This window comes from Ooceraea biroi, chromosome 1 (assembly GCF_003672135.1).
Source record: "Ooceraea biroi isolate clonal line C1 chromosome 1, Obir_v5.4, whole genome shotgun sequence".
Classification (NCBI taxonomy): domain Eukaryota; kingdom Metazoa; phylum Arthropoda; class Insecta; order Hymenoptera; family Formicidae; genus Ooceraea; species Ooceraea biroi.
This window is the reverse complement of record NC_039506.1, coordinates 14,831,342-14,848,605: the sequence shown is the minus strand read 5'-3', so window position 1 is coordinate 14,848,605 and position 17,264 is coordinate 14,831,342. Positions and strand designations below refer to the sequence as shown.

General features: G+C 44.4%; 1 protein-coding gene across 4 annotated transcripts in view; it reads right to left on the bottom strand.

Moving 5' to 3' along the window:
* LOC105281461 (neurotrimin) overlaps positions 1–17,264 on the bottom strand; it is a 181,716-nt gene that overhangs the window by 42,762 nt on the left and 121,690 nt on the right. For all 4 annotated transcript variants that reach the window (XM_011342709.3, XM_011342708.3, XM_011342711.3 and 1 more), the window contains exon 2: positions 3,145–3,228. In XM_011342709.3, coding sequence (XP_011341011.1) covers positions 3,145–3,228 — 84 coding nt within the window. The remainder of the gene's footprint in view (positions 1–3,144; positions 3,229–17,264) is intronic.

Below are 17,264 nucleotides of genomic sequence, written 5' to 3'. Positions count from 1 at the left end.
CTATAGTGAACGCGTGCGTTCCGCACGATGCCAAACTCGGCTTCCGCTCCGTACGCGCGGAAACTGAGGACCACCGTGGGCTTCGAGAATCACGAATGTTGGCGATATCGATCGGCATGAGGCAAATATCTGAGGGGAACGTGAATGAAGAGGACGGGGGTGAAGGCACTTCGAGAGAAAGAGAGTGAAAGACGCAGAAAAAGAGCCATTGCATACGAAAACTCAGCCCGCTTGGCGAGGTTTTCGCCGCGGATTTTTCGCAAACAAAAAGAGACGAGGCCGAGGGCTGCGAGATGAGAAAGATGGGAACCGAGGCAAAGAGCCGAGATGGGCAGGAAACGACGGGCGGGAGGCCAGGGGGATGGCAGGGAGCGAGGAAGGAGGTAGATGAGCGGGCGAACGATGGTGGAGCGGTGGACGAGATTTCATCTGGCTTTTGTGACGCGGCTGATATATTTTTACCTGACGTCGGGATTCAACTGCTGCGCACTCGCGAACTACCTCCCGAACCAGAAGCTCGTTCGCCCACTCGTCTGATATCGACCGATAAGACATATGCAAATGGTTATTAAGCGCCACATCAATGAGCCAAAGGCGGGAACATTTCGAGCTGCGGATCCCGTTGGGATCTGACCGCTACTGGTCGTCCACTGCTTTCGAGGATTCCGGAAACTCGTCGCCGTCCACATGCCATGCTCGTGCACGCAGCGGATGTAGGGCATCGTCATAAAACATGAAGAAGCGTGCGTGACGCGTCTCAGCTCCGGCACTAGAGTCACGCTCGCCGGAGTAGTGGGAAAGGAAGTTAAATATCTCGCAATTTTTATGTACAAAATATTCTCGCCATCGCTGACGTCCGATATTGATATTGGTATCAGCGAAACTGGAGCATACCACTTTCTGTTTCTTTAATATAACGTGATAAGAGATACGATCGCAGTAATTTTATTTGCATTTCGTGCTCAAACAGATACTATTATTAGAAACGTGGAAAATTGAGCTAATCATTTGATTTAATTTTCAATGCGATCTTTTTTTTCTTGTTGATTTTTCAATATCGAGCTCGTCCATTATGAAAAACGACTGTGTGTGTTAATTCATGAATTTTGGAAACATCATGTCTACCTAAATATAATCGGGATAAAACCAAGATCATGTAATGTCATTATTTTATTACGTTGAAGTGTAGTTGCAGGTATCTATAATAATCATGACACAGATAGCAAATAGGTGACATTTTAAATCGTAAATTGACGATTCAAGATTATTTTTGCTAAGCTGTATTACACATACAGCTGCTATTAACGAATGCTATTGAGCAAAAGACTTGTTTGTAAAATTGAAATAATTGCCTCACGAGCATTACTCTTTACCATTTTTTCGTCATTCTTTATTCATCGCTATGTTGGCTTGCGTCAAGTAATTATACTTGACGTATGCTCTTCATTATGCAAAATAATTGGATTATCCCACTTAAAATCATGATTCATATAGATCTATGTGCACTAACTACCGACTGATTGCTGACATGTTTCTTGATGTCCGTTCTGTGCTCTTTAATACATATGATCAGCTTTCTTTTCGTCTGTCCAATATATGTCGCATTACAATCACGGACATCAAGAAACATGTCAGCAATCAGTCGGTAGTTAGTGCACATAGATCTAACATGAATCATGATTTTAAGTGGGATAATCCAATAATGAAGAGCATACGAAAAAACGAGAGATTGCTGAGATGTTCTTTATCTGGAGACACGATAATACTATTAACCTCCAGAGGGACACGGAAGGTCTTCATGATGTGTACAACAACATATTGACGTCATTATAAGTTGTTTTTCGTCCACAGTCCTCGTCCCACCGTTTGAGGATCCGGTGCGCTTTTATGTAGCTCCGATTATTATATTATTAGATCATTCTCGGTTTTTATTGCAACGTACATTGTGATATATGCGTAAGTGATACAATTTGTGTTAAAAATTTTTTTGGGTTGCGGTATATTCATGGGGTATTTTTTTGTGTGTTTTTTTCAGTTGAGAATGGTTTGTCGCAATTCTTTGTACACTTGATAAGGGTCAGAAATTTGACCGAAACGTTGTGAGACTTAATAAATTGATGCATTGCCAGTTTTTGGTCGTCTAATAATTTTCTTCTGATTCATAATAATATTTCTTAATCTATTTGTTATCTACTGCATCAACACTGAAATCACGAAAATGCATTCTTCGCAATGCGTATATAACAGAAACGATACTGTATGAGCGAGTGTGAGTGAATCATATATATCGACAACTCGGACGAGAAATTACCATGGGGATGAGCAAAATGCGGGGGAATGCACGCGGAATCCTCACGTATAGATCGCATTTATCCGGGAAACAATATGTCCCGGGGAAAAGCCCACGTGCTCACACGGGAGTGCCAGAAAAGCGTGTTTGCAAAAATCGCGCGATAGGACAAACGACAGCTTGTCGACGTTCGCCGTTTCACTGCGACAATCTGTGTGCCGGCCAAAAACCCGCGGCGGACACAAAAATCCATTGGTACCAGATCGTGGCATCGCGCGAGCATACAGTATGGCTATTTTCAATGGCGATTATACATATAAAACAATTTGCGTGCGCTCGATACCGCGCACGGTAATCCCGTCGCCCGGGCTTTATCGTCATCGGTGTAGCATCGAGAGGAGGCGTCGAGATCGAGGTGGTGTGCGTCATGGGCACGAGAATCGAATCGAGCTCGATGGCAACGGGGTTGAACGGGATAGAGAAGAGGGTGAAAATTATTTTATAACGCAAGCAGGCGAATACGACTCGGAATGGCCGGTTTCACGAGAGGTGACCACGCGATACAATGTACGACGTTACAATGTTCGTGAGTACGCGAGAGAACCCGAAACTGGAACATCTGGCTGTTTCGTCGACCTTTCTCGTTCATTCCTGCCTTTAACAGCGTAACAACGCATTAATACACTCCTGGTCTCGGCATCTGTCGAAACTCTGTGGCATGATTTTCGACGTTGGACACGTCGTTTTTCCGTGGACCATATGTGATGATCCCACGGGATCCTCCTCGGCCTACTTCTCCCCCGATACCGCGGTGAGTTCCGACCGGCTCGTCAACGCGCGCATGGTTCACTCACCGAGACTGTCCGATAATGATGCATCCCGCGTACCATGATGGTGACCCGACGTCTGTCCCACAAATAGATTCCACGCTTGTCGTCCTGCAACAGAGAAGGGAATGCGAGCGACATTAGACATCGAAGAACTGTCATGTCAAACGTGAATTAACGTAAAGATTATTGAATACTTTTATCCGTCTCATTCGGATTTAGCGATAGGAGACAGCGCGGTGCAGACTCGCGCTGTCGATATCTGTTCGCTCTCGCTATCGGAAAAATATTCACGTTTTCGGTTATTTTGGATACTAATCGGGGCAAGTTAATTCCCGCGCACGAGTTTGTCTATCAGGTATCTCTCCATGATCGTCATGACAAGCTGCGGCGTCAAGAACCGTTGAACGGCATCAAAATGTATATTGAAAATCCGATTGAATCTCTAAAATGTTCATAAATCAGTTTAATCGAAATCCATTATCGAATTCGCGATTTCGAGTATCCGTGTATTCTCGTGAACTCGATTAACAATCGGGTACTCGGCTACTGCGCGGATATATCTGGTCCAGCATCGATAGTATCACGCTGAATCCCTATTTCGGAAAATTTATCGGGTCATAAAACGCGATTTTTCTCTTCTAATAATATTTCCGAGAAATCAAGAATAAGCAATGTATCGTGAAATTGGAGAAATTCCTCGTTACGTCACTCCAAGATCGTGGAGAACGCAAATTCGGACAATCTGCACATTAGACAAGGTGCTAATTCTAGAATCTGAAAGCGCACAAGATCGAACGGGTCGTCAGTTTACAGTTGACAGATAAGTCTAAAAGAATCGATGGCCGAGTTAAAAAGATTGATAGCGCTCGCACCACCGCGGTACACCGTGCGGATCGCCATGTCGGCGAGACAAAACGACACGTATTAGCGATATTTCGTCCGCGATATGTCACTTCGGAACCGGTCCCGTAGATTTATATGCGAGATGGCACGTCGGGGTGACAAGCAACACACCATGAACACGAGCACGCGCCACCAGGAACATCGTTTACTTGCCGTTCGCAAGTGACGCACGTCACCTCGAAGGCACGACTTACGAGACGTTCACCTGCTTATCGTGCTGAATCACGAGAGCGCGACAATCATGTGAAAGCGCATTATTACGTATCAAGAAAAAGACAAATTATTCTTGGAAGAACTGTTTTCTACCCGTATGTATGACGAAAGATGGAAAAACATGAGATATATGAAAAATAATCTTTCTCCCAAAATGAGGAAACGGATGAAAATATAAATAGTTCAGTTATCGTTAAAATGATTATTTTGTACCATGTTCGCTCCATTTACTTTTTACAAATTAGCCAAGATGAAGGATCTATGTTTAAATCTTGATAACGTGATAATCTTATCTTATCACAGATGTGATCTAATATCTTAATTTTATTATTTACTGTCGGTTAGAAGAATGGAAAAGGCAAACGATTATTTCAATAACACGATTATCGATAATGCAATCACCGCGACAATTACTTTGTTACTCACGTCTAATGCAATTGTTTGTCGCTAAAGCACTTCTTGGCTATTCATCAGATTTTAACACAAAATCTTAACGCATTAAAGCAATTTAATTGGGATAAATCTATTTAATAATAGAACGTGTTAGAATTTAATTCTCAATAAAGAGGTAATTAGTTTTGTCTCTTGCAATTTACATTACGTCGCTTAAAAATCGATTAAAAGTTGATACGAACGTAGAGTTCATGGTCAATGACGAGAGTCTAGCGATTCAATTGATCCATTCTATTTCAGTGGCTATTCTACTAGATGAAGAGTGTTTTTGCGATAAAAGTTTCGCAAAAACATAGTCGCAGAATTTCAGATGGCCGGCGGAAAGCTGTAAAACTCCATGCGGGCTTTTGATTTCGTGCATTCGCTCGTGCATTTGCTCCTCGCGCAATCACCCGTTTGTGAAGGTGGCACGTAGAATCACCGGGTCTTCCTGACGAGTGTGAAATTACAGCGGGTAAAGTTTAAAATGCCCGGTGGTGCTTTTTGATACGGTTGAAAGATAAATCGCACGGTCCTCTTGATGTTCGCGTTCACGCGTGACACCATTAAATCCATCGATAATAAAAGCGGGCCGCTTACACAAGGGCCACTACAAGCGCTCTGTCGCGTCGGCTCGGAGCAAAGCTCTTTGAACTTATTGGCAATGGACACTGGGTTATTTTATCCGCTTGCGTTTTACGCCGTATTATCATAGCTTCATCGCGATTTCGATCACCGTGAAGGTGGACGCGCATGTTGCCGGCTATTTACATCAATTATGATCATCGAGACTCGATCACCGATAAATGATTTTTTAAATTATTTAATTACTTCCCAGAGAATTGTGAACCCTTAATTGGATCATGATTCAAACATGGAGAACGTACGATTGTATTACATACCGCGCTTCCACCACATTCGCAGCACGAGTCAGTGCGTACGAATTGTCGCGTATTTCGCGGACGATAACGCGCGCGCGATAGCGTTACGCGATACTTTCCAGCGAATCCGAAGTGACGAAACTATCTAAACTTAGAGATTATGACAACCGTTTGTCGCGAGTTTAACGATGTTCAGTTGACGGCGCTTCCCCGATAGTTATATAACTTCGTGCGTCTCATAAATGCGAGCCACGGAGCAACTTGAGGATAATTACATTCGCAGATGACAGAGGGTAAAATTACTTGCATTGTGAGCACCAGACTAGTGGATTACACGAGGGAGATGTAAATTTGTAAAAGCCAATGTGCACGCGCGTTTTCCGTCTTCTATATGCACGAGTGAAAATCTGAAGTTACGAGCTTACCAGCTTTGTTCGTGTGCGTGTGTGTGTGCATGCATGCGTGCTTGCGCCAAACATTGCGGTAAATTAATGGCAAATCCGTCGAAACATTTCGTTGCCGCGTACGTGGAACCGCTGGCGTTGCTAAGAGATTTATGATAATTTCCACGACATCATTTTTTTCGCGATAAATGCGCGGTTTCGAGATACGCGTATGCAATTCAAGAGAATGCTCATGAAACACTCGCCGTTTCATGTATCCTGCTAAAACACTCTCTTAGCTTTCTCTCTACGCGTAAAGCGTATGCCGTGTAGCTCGGAGGCACCATTTATAAAGCACATTCCGCATAAAAGCTCGCCTGACCGACTGACTCGATGCACGATGGAAATCGCAATTGCGCGACGTTCTGCTCCCGTTCTCCATCCCAGCCTCGGCACGATACTTTTGCGGTATCTTTGCAGTTTTCCGGCACTTTCAGATTTTTTGTCACACTCGAACTTGGATAACTGAATTCCATCGAAGCGAAGGCCGCAGCCACGTTTTCGTTCCATTCAGACGCCGCTAACAATGTACCGCTAAGAAAGGTTTCATTGTCGACGCCCGGGATACGAGCCATTCCGCTCCGTCGCTTTTTTCCGCTGGCGTTTTCACGCTCGCCGCACCGTCGCCGGCAGTATAACCACCGGCTGCGCAATTGCGCAACTGCATTTTCCGCATTGCCGGCGCAGTGCTCCGCGCTTATTTAGGACGTGGTCTCTTTCTCTCTTTCTCTTTCTTTATTCCTTCCCCTCTCTCCCTTTGTCTCTATCTCTCTCTCGCTCTCTTTCATGGATTTACGATATAGCGCACGTCCGCGGCAAGATTAATGGACCAATCTTGGCGCTCAAGCGCGGTTACGCGCAATCAGGGGACAGCTTTCCGGAGCTTCGGTATTTCATCATGCTAGCATAACGTAAACCAGAACCGACTCGGCTCGCGCAAGCATGTGAGGTGCAAGTGCGCGGTATTTGTTTTATTGTCCCACCACTGGTTGGTTTATCCCGCCATGAGCTCCGTGAAAACGCAAGCTGCACTTCGCACTTTGCAACGCGATGCGGATGTCGCGCAATCATCCAGCCCGAAGCGTGCGAGCAGATTATCGTGTCGCTGCAGAAGTAAATCCGCAGATTTCCGATGGGAAACCCTTCGACATCGTGAGATCGTTTCGAGATTCTAGTGACCAGTCGACGAAGAAAGTTCGACTCGTGCGGAGACAGTTAATACGGCACTCGGATTCCGCAAAAAAAAAGAGAGCGACGGGGATTGCAAGAAAACACGCTGTAGACGGCTATCGGACGATGTAATATTTGTTACGGGCGATCGGGTCACTCGGGAGCGGAATCGATTTGTCTTTTCTCGTGAATTCACATCGAAAGGTCAAACTACCAGGAAACTATTTATCAAACGACCGGAATGCCAGAAGGGTGCAGGAGGGGAAAAAAGGGAGGAAGTCGCGGGAAAGAATAATGAGCCCCCCGTTGAAAAATCGGGTTGCCTCATCGAATTATCGTTGCTCCAGTCGCGGTGCAGTTTATTCGTCGCAATCTGGCCGGATGTCATCATGCATCTGTCATTAAGTTATCCTGTTACTGTCGGATACATTATAAATAATTCTACTACTTTTCCATGTAATCTGAATATTACCTATATAAAAAACATTGAACAAGTTCTGGCGAGAATATTTTGGATTATAAATCGATATCCTGAATTTGTGTCATCCAATTTATTAATAATTATTATACGAATAGATTGAGAACTGATTCCCCGATGCTTTCACTTCCTGCAAAGAATATCATTCGCGAAGATCAAAAAGATGAAATTTCAAATAGATAACTCTCGCGAATCGATATTTCACGTGCAATTTTCATTACTGGAAATGTAGATATTCTCATATGCGGATATCGGTACTTACCGATAATTCGTAAACATGTACGTAGTACATGAATATAAATGCAAAAGAGGACTCGCACACCGTTCATTAGCAGAAGAGGATACGTATAATTAATATTTTTATTTCGTTCAAGACCGACAAATAGTTTCCTCCTTCTTCCATCTTCCTCTCTCTGCCATAGTTATGGTCATCCAATTATATAAATGGAAGCTGAGACACGGAATAATAGAAAGGGTAAAGGCAGATTACATGCCTTTGTAATCCAGCGGTATTATTTCACTGGCGAGCATTATCTTGCTGTGTCCAACTGTAGAACATTTTCGGTCGGATTAGCTTCATTGTTCGAAATCCGAGCGTATGACGTTACGTGTCCGTATGGCAGGTAATATTTCCACATTTCTCAAACGCGCATCCAACCCTCAGTGTAGCTACCGCGCCGATTTTCGCCCGCTCGCAACGCCGAATGGGGAGCTGACTTACGGCGAATAATGAAAGTCACAGTCCGCTTAACATAATTTCGCGCGCATTGATTATTCACTGTGTTTCGCTCAATAGTTCCCGACCGCATGTAAATTCCCGAAGGTACGTGTCTCCGAGCAGCGATGCCGCCAAGTTGCACGACGACGGCGCCTAATACAGCTTTATCCACACCCAGAGGAGTGTTTTACCCAAGTTGCTTCGTTCCGGTCTGTCGCGACTTTTCCGATAGGCTCTTTAACTAATTCAGGTACGCGGCAGCGTCCCGTAACAACTGAGATCAAATTCAGCGGATAATTCAGTGGAGAATTAAAAGACCGGAAAAATGGCTCCACGCTCGCGTGCACTCGCATGTAAATCGTACAGCTATTTCTAATAAAGCTCCAATTAATTAATTGAGTAATTGTTGATCTGATAAAGAACAAACAGATGAAACATTAAGTTCGTACTGGAGACATGTACATCGAGTAAAAATATCTCGACAAAAGGTAACATTGTATTTTTGTAACAAAAACTGCAGTTACTCTAAAATAGCGAATACCTTTGCCATTTTATATAATTGATCTTTACAAGTCTACGTCGATATCTGCATATCCACGAATATCACAAGGTGACACAATTTGCAGAATAAAATCATGCTCCTCCGCGAGGAACGTTTGAATTGGAAGTATAACGATTTTTCTTGTTTTAACAGTAGGCTAACATATATTAATACAAACCTACTCTTAACATATATTAATACAAAATTTCGAGAGAGGAGAAAGATTAAACACATCATAGAAACCTACAGAAGAATAAATTTAATTTTATACTCAACCATGTTAATTCCTTTCTCTTTGTGCCCTCCTTTACGCGGGATGTCAGAGGTAGGTGCGAATCCCGCGAGCAGGAGTGACGCGAGGACTGAGCGGAAGACGAAGGGAAGATGAAGAGAGTAAGGGGATCAGAAGGACGAGTACTGATGGAAAAGAAAAGGGTGAGATCTGTGGGGATGAAAGGGACCAGACTGCAGGTACCGACAAGTTGAAAAACTAGATAAAATTGGATCCCGGAGCGTTGTCCTCATCCGCGGAAGCGCGGAAGTGGCAATCGCGCAGCAAATTAAGCGAAGCCATCGTAAAGGAGCGAAAATGGTTATGCCCTGCCCTAAACTTTCTCTGTCTTACCATCATCTTCCTCCCCGCCTTCCCTCATTCATTTTTCCCCTAGCTTTTTGCGCTCTCATTAAATAATAAATGAATCAAAGTAATGCGCCCACGACGTTCCGCACCGAACACCGAAGCATAACTCGCTTCAGGCTACGAGCAAGTTTCTTTTCTTGCAACCTTCGTGCAATCTTACAATCAGGGGATTACAAGGCTTGGCGTATTAAAGAAGAATTAAAAAAGTATTCAAGAAGAACGCATTATGCGTCCACGAATTTTTCCGTAATAGGCATACTTTCCTATCAAACGAGTCCATTAAAACATTGCTTTTTTTTAATATAAATGTATCGATATATAAATGTGTCTAAAAGGATTAATTTGACATGGACAGAAAAATACAGATTAACGTTGCAGCATTGAATATAAAAAATGAGAGAGAGAAAGAGAGAAAGAGTGAGGGCGAAAAAGAAATACACTATCCCATTTCCAAAAACATGAAACAAAGGGAAAATATAACGCATCCCACCAAACAAAACAGGGCGCTATAATAATTCTTTTTAGCTGAAATAACGCAATGAAGAACTTCATCCCATTCAGCCTGATCACAATCAGATACATTTGATTAGAGACATGGAAAAACACTAACAATGATGCATCACTGTCACCATGATGTGTTACGTTTTGTATCAGGTATTAATCGATAACCGCGCGTGTGCTCCGAATGGAACATATAAATCATTCAAATATAACAAAAATATTCATGTATATAATAGATTAAATCGTAGAAAAGCGGATTCTCCAAATTCACTCTCGCTCAGCGTCATTTCGATCATCCCATCTCAATCAGTTTGACGTTTCACAGACGTTGCGAGTATCATTATCTTTGGAAAACGGAGATCCTCTAAAGTGAACGGAGATTATCCTCTTTGCACGAGAATGGAGAACCGGTCGACGATGTAAACGAGATGTTAATTGCTCCGTGGATTCAACGGAACGCTCATTACGATTTCATCTCGGGCGAGAGTGCTCACGCCTTCTTCTCCCTCGCAAATCGTGTCTCCTGCGCTAAATAAAATATGGGTCAAAGTACCCTTGCCCGCACCTCTTACCCCCGCCGGTTCGGTCCGTGTCGCTTGGCCCGGAGTCAGCATAAGTTTCCCCAACTCCACCGTGGAAGGAAACCCCTTGCGGCAAGTTGCGTACCGCAGAATCTCGTGAACAGACTCCGGCGCATGCCAACCCCGACGAGAGAGCGTAAGACGAGGAAGAGTATTTCTTGAGGATAGTGCCGCGGCCTCTCCTTTTCCTCTGTCTCTTTCTCTCTCTGTGTCTTATCCTGAACACGTACCGGCGTGCACAAGTGCACCCCTTTACATAGATCGGCTTGCAGCCAAGTGCAAGTGTACCTTCCTCGGATAAAATGTTAACAGCGACGAGATACACGCCCGAACACGCGAAAACTCGTCGCGAGTATCTGTCGTCCGGTATCACACGCGCGCGTTCTTTCGCATTCGGTTTGGAGAGTGTCCCGGAAACACCGAGTGTCCCGCATTCTTCCGAGTACGCTAGAAGTGTCTCGAATCATCTCCGGGAGCGTTAACAACGCGCTACCACGTGCTCCTCATCTTTTTCGTTTTTCGCTAACGAGTAGCTCGGTGTCGGATGATTCACGGGAAGTCGTAAATCAACTTGACTACCCGCTTCTTAAGAGAATAATTTTGGTCTCCCTTTTTATACCCGGTTGATTTATGAATTAATATCTTTCTTAAACCGCGCCCTTCTCTTTCTCCTTTTCATCCGTGTATTCGGTCTGCGAACGGTCAATTCGTGGATTAATGTTTCTTCGTGTCTACTTCGTGTGTTCTTCTGTTTCCAATATCTGGCGAATTATTGCCGGAAGTAATTCTGGAGAGACCAATCGTGCCGTAATTTCGCGTGAGTAATACTCCGAAATATCTGCGCAGTATCTTCTCACTTGCGCTGTCAGTTTTGTGAAAATGTACCTATTAAAAGGAACGTATTTTGCTTTACAATTTTTTTGGAAGTGTCAAACATAAAATTCAAATGTCAGTTGCTGACCAAAAGCCGTGTGATTGATCTTTCGCGAGGCTCTGTCATGTAAAGCAGCGAGTACAGCAAGATAACTTGAAACGGATGGCTTAAACAATTCTATATCTGACACGATAGTTGCTTTTACGGTGTGCGACGGTGTGTACTATTATGACAATTTAACGGAGCGCCGACTATTAGCAATCTGTGTGTTTTCAACACGAGATTTTATTAATGCCGTTCGGAATAATTAAAAGCGGCATTTAACGTGTAGCTTCGTCCATTCGATCATATTTTGACGGATTAGTAAATACGCGAAAAATCTGGTTTATCCATCCTCGTGTATCCCGACGGCGATACGCATCGCACATTTTCCAATAGCTTTATTTATAACCATTATTATTTATGAAAAGCGCTACATTCATTATCCCCGACGTGATTGAAAGTCCTGCCACCGTATGAACGATGTCAGCGTGCGTGTTTTTTTCCTTTTATGCAATTATCGATCGTAATGTTCGGGAACGACAGAGTTGGGTGACTTTATTGTCAACGCAGCGTTTAGTTACATTATTGGACAAATAATCGATGGTCTGGCGATGAGATTGGAGATACTTGCGCATCCCGGCAATTTCGTCTTAAGCGTCGCGCCAGACAAATCTTGAAGCTTTTGATACATTTGGAATCTATACATTTAAATCGGATGCCACGCTCGATTTGGTACAGTGACGGGCGCGTGGGTGCATCGACAAACGACGAATACCGCGTTGCAAAAATCTGCGAGGGGGATTCCCGGTACTATGGCGGGGGGATCATTCGTCTGTGTTAAAAAGAGATTCGCTGTCGATATCGCCGCATACATCACACACGTGATCGATGATGGCGATTCCAGCGGATCGCTGCAGCCGGTTATTTCATGCGCAGATTGAGAGAGGAACATTGTTTCGGCTTAAAGATAACGCTTTGTTTCCGGTGCTCCACGTTGAACAATGCAACGCACGAAAATCGAATAACGCGCACATAAAGCTGCAGATAAGCGCCCGGGGTTGGGGAACAAAAAAAGCATGCGCGCGGCTCAAGCAGCTTTCATATTTCACGACTGCCACTTGCGCCGTATTTTTCATTTTACTCCATTCTCGCCCTTTTAATTACTGATAGCGCGGAAAAAACCGCACAGCGCGGAGGCAGCAACTCTCGCTCTTGCATGCGCGCGTGCACACGCATGCGATTGCGGAGATTTGTAACCGGCACCGGCCGGCCGCGAAATTAAGTTTTACGAATTTACAGTTTATTATCCTGTCGGATGCAATACGGGAAACGAGAAACAGATGAATAAGCGATACACAATAACATATTATTGCATATTCTCCGCGTCTCGACATGTTTCGGTCGCGAGATTCAGAGACGCGGAGGAAACTCACACGCGATGATCCCGCGAAGTTTCCATTTATTTCGCCGTCTGTCGATTGCAACGAGAAATTGCCTATAATCGTTGTAACGCTTGTTTACACGTGCATCCAGCCGTGTAAAAGCCGACTTTTCAAAAGTGGGACACGCAAGGCCAAAGTTGTCCCGCACGTCGACGGATCGCCGGAACGTGTTGACGTTGCACGTTAAACGAAACGGCAAGCTGTAGCGCGACATTCGGTGGATCAATTCTTTTGGGGATGACCACGCGCACTTTTCGACATAGCGTGGCGTGATCTGGTTTGGTCTGGCGTGGCAGGGAATTCCATCGCTCCGTCACTCCGGCCGGATTCCGCGATGTCCGCGTACGATCGATATATGTACGCGGCAACAAAATGCCGAACGTACACATTTCTATACGTTCCAATCCGAAGGGCAATTCAATTGCGGGGCCCGTCCCCCGCGCGGGCATCTGCAATATTCTCCGCGAGCAATCGTCCTCCCGGGACCGCCAATGTATGCGCTCCCGCGCACCGGCTTCCAATGACATTTACATTTATATTGACACGGCGCTCAATGGGATCTTGAACAACGACGGGATGCTTAAATGCATTTGCAACCGCGGCTAACGACCGGACCCCGAATTTTTTCCCGGCGCCAAAATCGACGATGCGACACGAGGGGGTGGGCAGGATGAACGGTTCGCGCGGGGTTAGTCAGCGCCGATAACGCGCGTTACGGCGTGTCCGTCCCGCAACGGACGTCGAAATGAGGACTCAACGCGATTAAGCTTTCACGTTGCGGATGTCGTGTCGCATGCCGACATCGCTCGCCGATGCGAGCGCGTTAATTCTCGCGCGCGCGTCAAGCGCTTTCGACGAATTATAAACGCTCGACAGGCGTCGATTTTTCAGCTTCACTTCCGCGTCGCATTCGTGCGCCATTGACGTATCGCTATATTTGATCGGTAAAGCTCTCAAGATTGCTCCAAAATGTTGATTAACAATCGCATACGCACATGACGCGATACGCGAAATGTTAACGTTGCGATAACGCTTATAATAGGGGTTAATGGGGTGTGAGATATTTAAGTGATGTAAAACGTCCTCTCTTTTCCAAGCTCCGGTATCTGACAGGAGTTTCAGCTGCACTGATGTTATCGTAAATGACGTGTTGAACTTCGATGATCGATATTCAATATATTCCACATTTTATAAACTCTTAATGGTCGGTGTGCAATGATGCTCTCTGAGCTTCCGTTCTGAAGCTGTAATCGATATTGAAGAAAGTTTTATGGTTGAATTTTATTACCGAGGTTCTTCAGTCTTTGCCATTCGAATATTATTACATTTTTAGTAATAAATAAAACTACATTAAAAACTCCAATTTATCTGATAAAATGTATATAAATATAATTGTATACGGTTGCAGATTGCGATCCTCACAGACTCAGACTCGTAAAACGTTACTCGTGAACCCCACAGGAATCTGCCGTCGCAGTGGAATTCTCTTTGTGCATACGTGTTTGATGTTCAAACGAAACGATACAAACGATCGATCGATAGATACTATCCAACTGATCCTCGTTAGAGCACGTCCGTACGACGACGAGACCGCAGCTAATAATAGATAAGACTCCACGTCGCATTCGTCTAGCTGTCGTGTTTTATTCCATTGATAGCCCAGTTTATTAATATCGAGGGCGACTCGGGGCTCTGAAATAAGCATTGCGCGCACCATCCTACCTGTTGTCTGCGATATTTATCGTGTCCATAAGAATGCAAACACGCGCATCCAGTGTCAAGCCTAACGTAACATATCGCTCGACGAAGGAGTCGATCGAATCGGTTTCCGCTCGGCGGTATAACGCCGAGCGATAGCAAGCATGCGACGTGACTTCTTCCTCAGCCTCCTAAACTCAGATAAGCTACGTCGTTCGGGAATAGCGTCTACGATCCACCTACGATCTCCCAGTCTCTCGGAGTATCCCATCTCAGAGTTCCGCATTCGAGCGCAAAGGGCTTCGAACGGAACGGGAAAGATCGCGTCGCGATGAGTCGTTACGCGACTGATACTCCGCGACTCATACCCTCGATTCAGCCCCCCGATACGTAACCCCAACGATCCCCCCTAAGCAAATTCGTCTCACGTACTTTCCTGGGCCTTTAAGCATGTGACCTCGCAGGAACAGGAGGAGTCCTGCAATTTATCTGGAATGACGTTCTATTAAGACGGGATTCGACCGCCCATACCTGTCACCGATACCCTTCATCGATTTCCGGCACGGGAACAGTATACGACACGGGAAAAGGCGAGAAAGGCTCTCCACCCCGTTGGGTAGCCGAACTGCGGGCTAATGAGTTCGTAACTTTTTAAACGGTCCTTCAGCGCGAGCGCGCGATTCCGGCGCCGGTGTCAGTCCAAGATGTCGATAGCCAATACCCGACACGGCGATTTAAAGGCTGCCTCCTCGGAGGAGCTGCCGCGAGTTAATTGTAACCCGATAGCCTTTTAAATTTACCCGACGGATATTGATTTACTGCGGTTGAACGGACAAAATGACCAGGCCGCACCGCTACCGGAGAATCCAATTATTTTTCGGGCCAACCGGGTTTAGTTATCGACTAATTCCGTAGAGATGAAACATCACTTCGCAATCTGCGACAATGGCAATTCGCGATTATCACCATCCTGTTTATGTAGCTCTTGCAAAATGCAAGCATTCGAATATAGTACTTTGATTGACATTTTTCTTTTGGTGGTGCAATTGGTGCATTTTAATTGACATCATTTTACAGAAATAAATAACGATGCCAGGAAAAATAAGCGATAATGTAAAATAATATTTTATACGTGGTTGTCATACATGCCATCATATTTTAAAATATTTGATTTCATTCTGTATGTAATTCTGTATGTAAAATAATTTTAAAAATCAACGAGACTATTTCGCCGTTAAAGCAAACAATATTACAGAGATTAATTTATTGCAACGCACGGCTAATGACTATTGATCACAAAAGCGTATCAAGAATTGATAGAAATTGATGCAAAATTGCAAAATGACACAGTTTCTTTTTATCTGAAGCCCGGCTTTTGCTCCTCCCTTCCGCGCTGGCAAAATTTCCACACATCCTGCGACCCAGTTCAACACATTTGAAAAAGAATTAATATTTCCCGACGGAAAATTGCGAAATTACGCTTTAATTGCTTGCCGTAATTACATTCGTTTGCGTAAAACACCACGCGGTATGTACAGATGCCATCTAGGCAGAATGGACCGAACAATTAAGCCTGCTGTTAAACTTAAAACGGATTATTCCAATTAAAACGAGCCTCTCTTTCCACACGCGTATTATTTCATTCACGAATACTAGATTAATCCGTTCAGAGGAAAAATTCCTTGTGGAGCTGGCAATTTTCTATGCATCTTTTGAAATTTCTCATCTTTGATACAGTAGCATAATTCCAAATTAAAAAGCTGAAAGATAAAATCTATATTAAAACTAACAATATAGTTTCTATCAGTAATTCCTCTAAGTAAAGCTCTTTTGGTGATAAATTTCTGGTTTTATCTGCTTGCAAGTTCATAAATTATTGGCATCTCGATATGAATTGATCTAATAATTCGCAGACGAAATGGCGGTAATTTTGGAGAATCTAAAATATTTATAGTTTTGCTGCTGCTATTGTGGAAATGTAGCAAGAAGAATACATTTGAATATATCTCTGCATCAGAAATCGTATCAGCTAATATGCAAATAAGAATATAAATATGCAAATAAGAAATATGGAAAAGATATTTCCGTTTCCGAGGCTTTCGCCAAAGATTCTGAGGAAAAGCAACGTGAGAAGCTGATCCGCGCGTACTTCTCTCTCATCTCGCGGCCTATCATTCTCGAATTACGAAACTCCGTAATGCAAACACACTCGTCATGGACTCGGGCGAGTCTTCGCCTAGGACATCTCGGTTCCACAGCGACTGTCAGGAGAGCTATACTCGTTGCTCGTGCGTATTATATCGTTGCCCGCTTCTGTCGGGTTGGGGTTGCACGAGGAATAAGGGTGCGCGAGAGCGAGCGCGTTTTCTCTCTCACGCGTTTCTCCTCTCAAGTTTCCACAAAGTACACGGTGCACCGGCGCACGGGGGTACCGGAATTCTCGCGAGAAAGAACGTCTCGTATGCGCACGGGGATTCGTCGAAATATTTCCGCCGGCTACTTTTCCCCGGATTCCCTTGCCCTCGTTTCTCTCTCTCTCTTTCTTTCTCTTTCTTCCTCTTTTTCCTCTCTTCCTCCACCGTTCTCG